This window comes from Sapajus apella, unplaced genomic scaffold, assembly GCF_009761245.1.
Source record: "Sapajus apella isolate SASKATOON/1434 unplaced genomic scaffold, GSC_monkey_1.0 scaffold133, whole genome shotgun sequence".
In the NCBI taxonomy this organism is placed as follows: Eukaryota; Metazoa; Chordata; class Mammalia; order Primates; family Cebidae; genus Sapajus; species Sapajus apella.
In genome coordinates, this window is record NW_022437073.1 from 3,183,524 (window position 1) to 3,196,515 (window position 12,992).

At 32.4% G+C, this 12,992-nt stretch overlaps 1 protein-coding gene across 3 annotated transcripts in view; it reads right to left on the reverse strand.

Annotated features, from left to right (window-relative positions):
• Nucleotides 1–1,700: 1,700 nt before the first annotated feature.
• COL11A1 (collagen type XI alpha 1 chain) overlaps nucleotides 1,701–12,992 on the reverse strand; it is a 213,456-nt gene continuing 202,164 nt past the window's right edge. For all 3 annotated transcript variants that reach the window (XM_032262929.1, XM_032262930.1, XM_032262931.1), the window contains 5 exons: nucleotides 12,341–12,590; nucleotides 8,497–8,609; nucleotides 6,887–6,955; nucleotides 4,910–5,143; nucleotides 1,701–3,399 (listed from right to left, as the gene is read on the reverse strand). In XM_032262929.1, the coding sequence (XP_032118820.1) occupies nucleotides 3,253–3,399; nucleotides 4,910–5,143; nucleotides 6,887–6,955; nucleotides 8,497–8,609; nucleotides 12,341–12,590 (813 nt within the window). In that variant the 3' untranslated portion in view covers nucleotides 1,701–3,252. The remainder of the gene's footprint in view (nucleotides 3,400–4,909; nucleotides 5,144–6,886; nucleotides 6,956–8,496; nucleotides 8,610–12,340; nucleotides 12,591–12,992) is intronic.

The window sequence follows — 12,992 nt, forward strand, 5'->3', positions numbered from 1 at the left end:
CTTGTTTTACCCTGAACCATCTCCTTGTAAATATCGACAGATGGATTTAGTAGATGGATAGTAAATGAGGATCCTGCATGGGTTGCTATGTAGAGCTTACTGAAGTTGGAATGGTTTAAGCAGGATATTTCTCTGTAAGAAAGTTTTCTGTAAGTAATTCTGCAATCTATGGATCTCTTGGCTCCAGCTGTACTGAGTAATAGTTAATCAGACAGCCAGTACAAGGATATGACACTAGCAAAGTAACAAAGCTGAGAGACACCAAAATCTATTAAACTCATCCTCTGGCAAGTGAAACACATTTTGGTAAATACAGAAAAAGAAGATTTAATTATCTATGTTTGGTGAATTAAGACTTGATGGATATTAAAACGGCTTATGCTACTGTTCTTTTTTGCTATCTTTTGCAAATCATTTGTAAAGCTTGTATATAAGTCTCTTTGATGATTTGGCGCTATGTGATCCTGCAATTTGTATAATATTTACTTTGTTAAAATGAAATCTTTGTAAAAGTTCTATGATATTGGGTAGCACAGTTGTTACTAGCTACATTTTAGAAAGGGATTTATACTGTGCTGATAACAGCAGCAGAAATAAATCAAGAGCAGCAGCAATTTCTTTATAGCTGATATATGCCAGATATTGTGCTAGACCCTTAGGTAACTCATATGCTTTACAGTTATCCAGCATGAAGCTGTCTATTTAATATGAAACTCATAAAGCCTAAGCTCCAGGACACTTCTTTTGCATGGGCTCCATTTAAGACCCTGGGAGATCTCCTAGAAATATGTTCATATGACCATATTATTAGTAAAATTTGCCAAAATAAGCTTGACAATTTTGAGATTTCCTGGTATTTTCACGTGTCAACTTTTTAATACAATTAATAATTTTTTCTAATATCTTTACTCATTATAGTGACTTCTGTACTTTGTGTTTGTTTTAATTCTTAAAGAGACTTAGATCAAATTTCATGTGCACTATGTCCATGATTTACCCTGCCTTCAAGGTCAATATTATTCTTTGTATTTTTCATATGAATACATGGCCAGTATTAAAATGCCATCTAATAAGCTTTTTCTATTTTAGTGAGCTTTCTTTTGTCCAGATTAAATCAATCATAAAGGATAGAAAAAAATCCCATGTCCTGCAGAAGACGATACTCATATATGAAAAGAATAGAAAAGCATAGACACTCAATTATCTATTCATTCTATTGAGTGCCAAATTAAAGACTGTTTTGTTTAAATGGTTAACACTGCATCCCTGATGCAGGCAAATATGTCAAATATTGTTATTGCTATACTTTCATTAAAGTACATTTTCCAATGTGTACAATTCTTCCATGATACAAAAATAATGTATGTTTTAGAGAATATATTTCAAATAAAAAAATTCTGATTATATTATTAATTTTGAAATAAAAACACTCATTCAAGACTTTGTAAAATATTTAATTACAAATATATCTCTTTGAAATTTTAAGTATACTCTACCTTTATTTTATAAATTTAGTATTATCATGTTCTGTTGACTTTTTATGCACGTGGGGGATTTAGACAACTACTCTCTGAATAGTAATATGTTTGATCAGAAGTGTAAAACTATTCTAATCTGGATGGTCAAGAAAGAATCAAAAGCTTTTTCTGCAATTGAAAATAATTTGGAACCTATTTAAGAAAGAAAATGACCAATCCAGGTAGCCAAGACTTGAGTTTATTTATAGGATTCATATTTCCCTTCTTAAAAGGACATTTACAAACTCAATTTCAAAAATAAAAGAAATTCTGTATGACAAATTTCATGTTTTAATTTCAATATTACAGGTATGTTCTTTCGTGATAAATTATCAGTTGAAAATGTTCCAGTGAAATCTGGTATCAATTAATTTAACACTTTATATAAGAAATAATAAAACATTTATTTTCAAGTCTTACATATATTACTTAAAATAGATACAAAATTCAGTTTTTAATTTTTAAATTGTATTGCTATTTCAAGCTACCTTAAAGTAAATACCATAGTGGAAAAAAATTGTTTAGATTTTCTTGAATAAGTATGACTTTTAAAACAAATACTCTTAATAACAGTCCACCATACGTTATTTATTTAGCAATTAGGTAAGTCAAATGATTTATAAAATTATCTTGAAAGGAAAGAAATAATATTTTTTGGGCAGGTAAAATAATATTCGAGACTGTTATAATACGCAACTTAGAATCAAATTCAAGAACTTGATTAGAAAATCTAACATTGCACAGATTCATAAATAATTGCTTAATTTCCATCTTTAATATTAACCTGCATTATTGAAGCACGCTGAAAACAATGAGATGAGATAAGGTAGAAAATAATTATACATATGATTGTTTGCTTGATGGAAGCATTGATTTGTTCATATATTTTCTTACACACATTTCCCTACCCAAAAATATAAATTTGCTTGTTTTCTGTATATACAAGTATCCTGTGAAATCCTGGATTCTGAGAAGAAAAAGTTTGAGGTATAGCCTTGAATAATGCATCAAAATGCATAATATTTTTGGCTGAACTTCAGCAAAATGACTGTCGGCAGAGAAGAGTTGATCGGAGCGTGCTTCCAAAAGTCTTCCAGATTTTTGCCCTCTGAGAATTTTGTTGGCGACATCAAATAATTGAACTCTTCAACATCAATATATACAAAGGCATTTTATTATTAGCCAAAGAAAGGGACTTAGAGTCATCAGAAATTACAACTTTATTTTTTCATAATACATGTATTTATTGCCATGATGGATCTGAAATTCTTATAAAATTAGAGTCAGATGGAATTCAGAGACACGTGCAAGTTTTGGAAATGGACACAGATAACAGTATAGAACTGTACATAAAATAATTACAATTTATTAAACACACTGTTTTAGCACATCCTGGATGGATGAGAATGAGCACCATATTTTTTATGAATATATATTTTTCTCTTTTTGTTTTCTACAGCACCAAGAAATTCAAATAGGAAAAGGAGAGATGAGAATTGGGAATCAAGAATCAGCCCTTTCCATCTCAGCCACACTAACTTATATCTTTACGATTTTCAAAGCTTTTGCCATGTGATACTGCCCCCACAAGGGCATCAATATTTCCTAAATGGTACATGTTTATGTAGCAAGTTGTTTTCTATACCATCCTTTTCAAAACTTGCATGTGGCACAAAATGGGTGGGTGGCACCAAGTTATATTTTCTGTTGATTTCATGTGTCCTTTATCCTAATCTTAGCCAAGAAAGCAAACAGGACCAACTTCAAATCCGAACTTCTGATTCTGATCACCAAAGTCATTGATCATAACATCAACAATAGGTACTTGATCAATTTTTGGTGTATTGATTTCAATGACAGTCTTTTCATAGCCTTTTCTGGACTGGAAAATAAAGCAGAAATAAAAAGTTACACAGTCATTTAATATTTCTTAAATGTATTTTACTTTTTCTTAGGCTTCCAAGTGGAGGTAAGAAGCTGAGAGAGAGGAGAATAGAAAAACAACCTTGCTATTACCTGTGTAGTAACACTTCTTATCATTGACAAAGTTTTAAATTTTGAATATTGACAACTACATTTAATATTTAGCTGTAATTACTTAACTATGATGGCGCAATATATTTCATAGTTAAAAAGAACCTTGAGTTAATAAATACAATTTAATAACAATATTGATATTAGTATTTTCATATATATACGTATTTTCATATAAACATATATATATGTGTGTGTGTGTGTGTATATGTGTATATATATATGTATGGTGTCTAGCTCTGTTGCCCAGGCTGGAGTGCAGTGGTGCAATCTCAGCTCACCACAACCTCTGCCTCCTGGGTTTGAGTCATTATCTGGCCTCAGACTCCTGAGTGGCCGGGACTACAAGTGTGTGCCACCATGCCTGGCTAATTTTTGTATTTTTCATAGATAGGGTTTTACCATGTTGGCCAGGCTGGTCTTGAACTCCTGATCTCAGGTGATTTGCCAGCCTCCCAAAGTTCTGGTAGACAGGGGCAAGCCACGGCACCCAGTCCCTCCTATATAAATAATGCATCTTACCATTATAGTTAAAATTAAGATATACATATCCAAATTCTCTTACAGAAAATTTGAATGCAGGTTCAGAACTATAATACAGAAGGTCAAGCCAAAAAATGTCTTCTGCTGTGTGTTAATTTTATGAATATTTAACAATAAACTACATTGGAAAGGCTTTTCCCAACTCTTGCTACATTAATTTGCTTTATTCTCTCTTCTTCGCTCTACTTGTACTCTGCTCATTTTGATGAAAGCATGAACTTACTTATTTATAATTGTGATTTCTCTGCAGTCATCAATACTCAGCTAAAGCAATGAAATTTTTAGGGACCTATTTATTATTTTGCTATATAAACTCTTAAGTGTGTGAAAAGATAGTTCTAGAAGATAGAGATAAAAATGACAGTGGATCTCAAACTGATATAGTACAAATTAAGCTTTTATAAACAAAATATAGGGCTAAAATTATTGATATTATAAATGATATAATGCTGATTCATTTATATGTAATTTTAAAATCACCAATAAGGAGGCAAATGACATAAAGTTTTTTATTTTCTTTTTCATTTTAGGAATACCTAGCTGTGATATAATTCAAATATCAGGAATAATAACATATAATCCAAGATTACCTTCTGTAATGTCTTTAAGACCGTTTGAGAGTGTCTGTGTATAACTGTGTGTGTGTTAACATTACCGGCTTCTCGCATACCGTAGTTTAACATGTCAATATTAAGCATCAAATGTTAATAACAACTGACATCCATTTCATTAGATAAATCTGGCTTAGGACCAAACTGAAACGGTGACATGCTGCCTCTCATCTCTGAAGGAAGGCAAGCAGAACTTATACTCACCGCACAGCCATCATACAGGGCTTTTATGAAAGGGTTATTGTCATAGGACATCTCCTCATCATTTGATCCCAGGAACCGAAGTGCTTTGTCATAACTTCCTGATGACACATCATACCAGGCTACTGACTGATGACAGTGGTAGGTGAAATTTTGCCGAGCAGAGGCCGTCAGAAGTTTCAGGAATGTCATTTGCACCATATTGATGGAATTTCCTTCAACATCTAAATATGAAAGCTAGGAATAAAGGAATAAAAAGGCACCTAATGACACTTTCTTCTTTACGCTACTAAAAATAAAATCATTGTCAACAGTGAACTATGATGCTAGTAGCATGCAGATGAATCCAAAGACCCACTTGAACCTAATGAAAAAAGGTGTACATTGAGGGTCAGAAGACCCAGAAAGAGGATTTTATGAATTGTATCCCACCAAAGTTATTGTAGCCATTGCTTATCTTTGAAAAAATCACTTAATGTCTTAGTTTCCTAAACAGTAAACATTATAAAAAATGCTTTTGTTTCCAAGAAATGTTCCAATATATTTGTATATCTTTTTGGAAAAAAAAATGGTAAAACAATGAAAACTAAGGAATCTCAGCGTAAAGCAAAGATTAGCTGGTTTTATGTTGTTTGATTTTTGACTATTCCTTTCAAACATTTCAAAATGTATCAACTTATCCAAATCTGTGAACATGTCCCTGCTTTTCATTTTCAGGCAATAGTTCTCATAGGTATTAATATATCCAGAAATGCCTGTTCATCTATTTTTAGATGACATGTGTATTCAACACTGTATTGCCGGCACCAAGCATAATGTGCAAGACGACGAAAGTTAGTATTTGTTGAGTCAATACTTACTCCATAATTACAGCAGGAAAATAGTCTTAGTTGTAAATTATTAACGACTGTCTCATAGCATCTTCATAAATTGTTTTATTTTTGTTAATTAAAATATCTGAATTCAGTGGAAACATATGAACTTAAATTTGAAAAAAAAGGTTAAGAAATTCACCCAAATTAGAAATTAAGTCAATGTAAAGGCAGTTATATGTTACTTGCTTCCTTAAAACAGATTTTACTTATTTCTTACTGAATAGCAGGTCAGATGGTGAGTATTCTTGTGGGATTGAAGAAAAATAATCTATTGGGAAAATTCAATCCATACACACATAGCTCTATCTGTATATATTTTTAAAAGATAATAATGTAATATGGATATTTAATATGTAACTTGGAGACTGAAATAGAGAATTATAACTTTGGTGGAGAGTGTCAATAAAAATTGTTAATATACATGAGCTTGTATACAAATAACACATGTATAAATAGTCATACATGGAAAATAATAGCTTTTCAAAGAACCTTAAACAACTGAATATCTGGATAATTGGAAAAAGCTTCAATTTCAATACATTCTAATTATAATAAACATATGTATATATTTAAACACCTTTTAAGTATGAATTTAATGTTGACATCTAATCTTAAAATATCTTTAGAAAATTTTTGAAATGAGCTAGTAATTGTATGGAAATCTTGAAGTAAATCTGTGCCATAACAATCAGAAAAAATTGGAATTGCAACTGATAGAAATGAAGAACAAAGAAGGAATTTTTCAAGCATACGGAAAATGAAATAATAGGAAGAGATTAAGTAGATACTGTATTCTTTATACCTGATATTTCTAACATAATCAATTTTCATGATATCTATCTCAGGTTCTTAATAAATGGTATGCACTATTTGATCCTGATTTTAAGTACATTTAGTATATTTCCATTTACTTTCAGATACCAATGTTAGCTTGCTTTAAGATACCACAGTGGCCTAAGAGATATTAAGTGGAACAAACTAGAGACCACAGGGAATCCTGCTTTAGCATAATTTAGACTTTCACTGTTAGGGGCTAGAAATATATAATTAGAACTTCACTTCTTGAGTTTGAGAAAAACCATTTCATGTTGAAGTAATAACATACCAGTTTTCCCCTCTTAAATTCACTAAACCAACTTCCTGGTTTCTCCTTTGGCCATGACGAAATTCTCACCTTTGCAAAGAAACAGAAAATTTAGCAAGCAGGTGAAAATTTACAATATAAACAGTATTTTTATATACATAAAATTTATTTTCACTAAGACTAAGAAACTAAAGAGTTCTTAAAATCATTTTAAAAGGATATAAATGAGATTATACAAAATGAGATAAAGAGAAAAATTTGAGATAGATTCTGAAAATGCTATGTAGTGAAAATTGAGTCATTTCGTTTTTGTTCTCTTTATTGACACTAAAGGAAAAGGGGAAAGATAACCCAGTAAAGGAATATTAAGGGTTGTAGGGGGCATTGCTGGAACATTCAAAAACCCTTTGCAAAGGAAACTCTCAAAATGTTACTCAGTGTCAGCGAGAAAGGCAGATATCATCTTCACTCCATAGCCAAGTGACAGGTTTGAAAGTAGTTAACCAGTAACTAAGGAGAGATGCTCACATTGCCATGTGTGTACCTATGCAACAATCCTACATGATTTGCACATGTACCCCAGAACCTAAAGTACAATAAAATAAAATAAAAAAAAAGAGAAAGAAAGAAAAACAAAAGAAAAATATTGACTGGAAATAACCCTAATCATTCCCTGCTGGTTAAAATATTCAGAAACTTTAATAGATCTGCATTTATTGTTCTGCTTTGTGAAGAATAGTAGAGCTCATGTAAGTCCTCATCATAGGGAACTTGAGTTATCAGTGTAAGAAAAGGCATTTTCTGTTTTTCCACATTTCTCTGGAGGCTAGGGGAGCTTTACTATGCTTCACCACCTGCCAAGTAGGGTTGGAGATGGAAGTTGCTTTTTCTCTTGCCCTTGCTAACACTCTTTACTCACAAACTTAACTTTTCTCCAAAAACCATTAGCCACACATAAAGCTACTGGCTTTTCCTTAAGGAGTTTCTGTGCCTCTGTATGCCCACATTATTTACTAAGAAGAATGAGATTAATTACATGAATACCAACAAAGACAATATGTCCCACTTATTACATGTTTGAATAATATAGTTATGCTCATGAACAACCTTTCCTTATATTAATAATTTGCATTTAGCTTTGAAGATAGAACTCAGTACATTAGTAATACTGTTAGGCAAAAATTAAAGAATTTCTTTAGAGAAACTAAATATTTTTTAAAAAGTAAATGCAGAAAAGACTCATATGTAAAGATTAATTCTTTATAAACTTAGATATTTTGGGTGTAATATGCAGCTGTAAGTTCTATGATGTGGTAATTGGGCAGAAGAACACTATAGAGGCACTAAAATTTGAGATTCAGCTGTGCTGTGTCATGGAAAGCCATAGAATTTTAGAGAGCAAGCAGGTGCATAAAGAATACATCTGGGTAAAAAATAAAGAAGAGAAGCATTTGTTAACTCTGTAGATTAATTTGGTGCTTATTCATGTTTATGCAAATGAAATACTCTAATTACTCTGTAAGAAAAGCAGATAAATGAAAATATGACAGTATAATTTTCCTGTTTAGTTCAATATTGCAAAACATGGCAGGAACTATTAACATTCACCCCCAAAACAGATTGGTACTTACTCCCTCAGATTTCTTGTCTGGATAAATGCAAGTCTCACCACCAGATGTGAAATTACAGTAAACTTTGAAGGAATCTCCTGAACAACCTTGGTTAGGATCAATCCAATATTCACCTAGAAGTTAGAAAAAAATATGTCATATAAAAATTTATTGATATCATTCTTGAATGCATTAGGCATCAAATTTTGTTAGAGAAATAAGACAAATACATATTAATAGATCTTTTCCCTTTTGAGTTTTTTGGCATATTGGGGTATGATTTTTAATAAACAGTAATAGTTTCTCTTTTCTGCCTCAGAGCTTTGCAAATGTTTCATATATTCTACATGGAATACCTTTTTAAAGTTCTTATCATGCCTATCACTTTTTGGTTTCAGCTTAAACGTCATCTTCTCAAATATTAACATTCTATTTATCCCTGTGCAATAAATTGCATGCATACTGAAATAAGATATCCTTGACTCCAAATCTCATAAGTATTATTTACTACTTAAGTAATCTGAGTGATCAATATATTTTCTTCCTAGTTTATTCGTTTGTAACAATGGAGGTGATATCGTATTTACTTAGCCTCAGGGATCATACTTCTGCCTTATTTTATTGCAAACACTTCTTGCAATAAATGTACCCTCTCTTTGAGGGGAATCCTAAGAAGGACTACTTTATATATTTTAATGCAGCCTGCTATTAATGCCATTGCTGAAATGTTACAGAACATTCATTTGGTGTTATGTGAGTAAGCATGGAAAATAGTGGGAGTAACAAAGTTATTCCTTAGATAAGTGACAATATGGTGTTAGCTAACAAGATTTACTAGGAGCCAAAATTGATATGCACATAAACATTACTTTGCTTCCATCTGCTGGGGTTCAGAAAATGATGCCCCAAAGTAAAAGCAGTTTTCCTCTGACCTTCTGCCTTCCTGTCTCTCATCCCTCATTCTCCCTTGAGGCAAGTTGTAGAAATTAGAGTCCCTCCTCCCCAAAGTGGGTCATAGAAACCAAACCCCCTTTTTCACAAAGCCAGCTATAAAGCCTTAACATATTACTCTGTTATAGCAAGTAGTTAGTCAGACATAAACAGTGCAGGAGAGCCCTGCCAACCCCACCAGTAATATCCGGTGACCATCAGATAAAGGTCAGGCAGTTGTAAACTGTCTCTCTAAAATAATAATTGTTTGCAGCTTGTGCCAAGGAATGGCAGTCTCCCGTTGCCCTTATAGAAAACACCTGAAACCGGTGACCAGCAGCTTCTTTATATGATCTCAGGAGGTGGGCAACTGGGCTCAAGCATGTGGACTAAGATGCAAATGGATGGAGTTTAACTGGTAGATAACCTTCCTCTGCTTCCCTTACTCAACTGGCAAGGGAAAAATGCCTCAAGTGAGCATGCGCACAACTCCAGTAAACACACTGGCCCATTCCAAGTGCTGACAGCCCAGTGCGCTTGCAGACAGCCCACCGCAAGTCAGGGGAGAAGAGGTGCAAACCTCGGAAACATGCCAGTACAAACTCCAAGTCAAAGGTCAAAGCAGGCACTTGAAGCTCTCAAGTCGTTTGCTTGATCGTCTTCCAAGTGTACTTTACTTTCTTTTATCCCTGCTCTAAAATGTTTAATGAACTTTCACTCCTACAACGCACCCAACTTTCTGTGTAACGGCTGGCCATAAAGAAATTAAAACCCTTATTCCACAGGGGTCCTACCCCTTACCTGGGAGGATGGAATGCTACAAGAGGGAGATCAGAGAGAATTTGAACAGAAGGCCTTACTAAGTTTCCCTACTCAGATTACTACCATTAGCTCATACCATTTTTTGTCCAATAATATATCACGTTTCTACACAGCTGTCCTTGCGTTATGGAATCTAAGCATAAAATCAGACAGCTTCCTCTGTGTCTTTGGAGGTGGATTCTGAAGTCTCCTATGTCACGTTAAAGTATAATCAAATAAATGTTTAATACTTTTCTCTTGTTAATCTTTTTTTTTTTATAGGAGTGGCAGCTTTGATCTTTATACTGAGAAAGAAAGAAATCAAATTCTTTCTACCTTTATAATTTCTACTGTTTCTCATGCTGTCACTTCATTTCAAATATTTGAATTATGTAAGTCCACTGGTTACAAACTTTTAATATTTTAAAAGCTCAAATTGCTTACTTCGGTGCTGGAACTCTCAAAAATGCAATGTCAACCTGCTTTATCCTCTGCTACTACTTGCATAGTCACATAACTTGAATATCTTTTTTAACAAAAACATCCACTTTTTTTTTCAGATTACACCATTAATGTACTCATGTCTGAAACAAATTAGAATTCTGAGGAAAAAAAATACGAGGAAATGAATCATCCAACATTTATCTTTGAATTTCTGTATGAAGAACAGTGTCTGGCACTGCTTAATAATACATAAATGAATAAATATTCAATTTTAATTAATTAGAGCAGGAAAGAACTGATGAAGCTAGTTATATAGAAACTACTGGGAACTATAATCCACAGTCAACTTACCATTCCAAAGATTTACAGTATTTTTTTTTTACTGCTCAGGTACTAGTTAATCATATGTTGCTTTATAACTCAATACATGTTGCCATCTTTTATACTTGATTTTCAATTATGTATAATTGATTACCTTATTTATCTAGGTCATAAGTCTAAAAATCATATGAAATAGTCATTTCATATGTTCTGTGTCCTCATCTAGATACTATATAAACTCAAGAGGAATCTTCTGATAGGCCAAGCATATTAAAATTGGGAGGAGGAGGATAAATTTTCTAGCATAAGCTCAAACTAAATCATCTAAATCCTTTGCTTAAATAATACCAGTTAAAAGTAAATCTCCACATAAATCACTAAACTAAGTGTATCTTTTTCAAATAAACATAAACTTGAAGATGTTAGATACCAGTTTGTATAGGAGCACTAATAACTACCTGTGTTTTACCTTTAATAGGCTATGCTTGATTAAATAAGATTTTTGTGACATCCTTTTTTTTGCTGCCAGTTTCTGAACTACACTGAACTTTTCTATCTACATTGAGTTATTTAGATCACAGTTATAACTATCATTATGTAACTGGTAATGCAACACAGTAAAGGGGAGACAATTATTTCAACATAAAGTGGGAGACTTAAAAACTAGATAGAGATCTGCCCCTTGCTACTTTAATAATTGTACAATTTTAGTCAACTAACTTAGCATACCTGAAACTCTTTCTTTCTCTAACCAATAGGTATATAAGGGTTTTGTCAAAGAGTTGGTATGATAAATTATCCTAATTGTTTTTAGTAAATAAGCTATTCACAGTTGTCTGGGATTCTGTGGATCACTGAAAGATAAATTATTGCCCCAAGCTATCCCAATTCTTAAATATTCTGTTCAACAAATCATTGCTAACCAGATAGACTAAATATATATCAGTTATGATATTTACACATGTCCATACTTTTCATAGTAATTTAAAATACTAATCATATTAATGTAAGTATTCATATTAATGTGAAATAAGTTAGTAATCATCATATTACAATATGCACATGTGTGTATAAATATGCACATCTGTGATAGTTATTACAAGCAAGGTACATTTGTGTTAGCTGTAATCATCCAAAAATGATCTTGTCATAATTTAATAAAACCTTATTTAACAGACAAGCATTTTCCAAAGCAGATCTAGATTTATACAGTATAAATTATTTTTTCTGTCTACAAGATGAGGGTTAATAATTGTTTGGTTTTATTTAGAGACTATATTAAACATTCAACTAGAATTAATGAGCTGACAATGCACCTCAGAAACTCAGAAGCCCAGTACATTTGCTTCGTCATGTATTATTAACATACCATCTGGGAAGTCAGGATGGCTGAGTTGCAGGTCTTTGCAAGTTCGGGCTGGATTGGTCTGAGTACCCATGGGAAATTTCATATGCTCGATGTCTTGTTTCAGGGAATTGAGGGAACCAAATATTTCTTCCATTCCATCCGAGTAATCAAGAATATTATCATCTGCATCTGCTTGCATACCTTCAGTATGTCTTCTTGTTTTTTTGGATGATAAGATTGGTAAAGGCTGAATGACTTCACCAGGTGGACCCTAAAAGAAGATAATGTGAGTGCAATTGTTGCATAAAATGGAATATTCTGCAGATATTAATTACCAGTTATGTTTTTGTTATAAAAATTGTAGTTGGTTTAGCTTTTCAATAGCTACAAAATTTATGCTATAGGATAAGTTTATAAATATATAAAAGTCATAGATTCTTCTATGATGATCTTAGAGGAGATATTGAGGTAGTTGAACAAGTTAGATGATTTCTGGCCCTTTATCTATACAAAAATATAGCACAGACTTGTGTAGATATGTTATATAAGTTACTCTCTTATTTATTAATTAGTCATCATTTATATGTCCTATGGCCACAATTAGATTTTAAAGTCTCTGATCATTAGAACAGGACTTTACAGCGATTGTGCTATCTTGTCAACTGTTGTATTT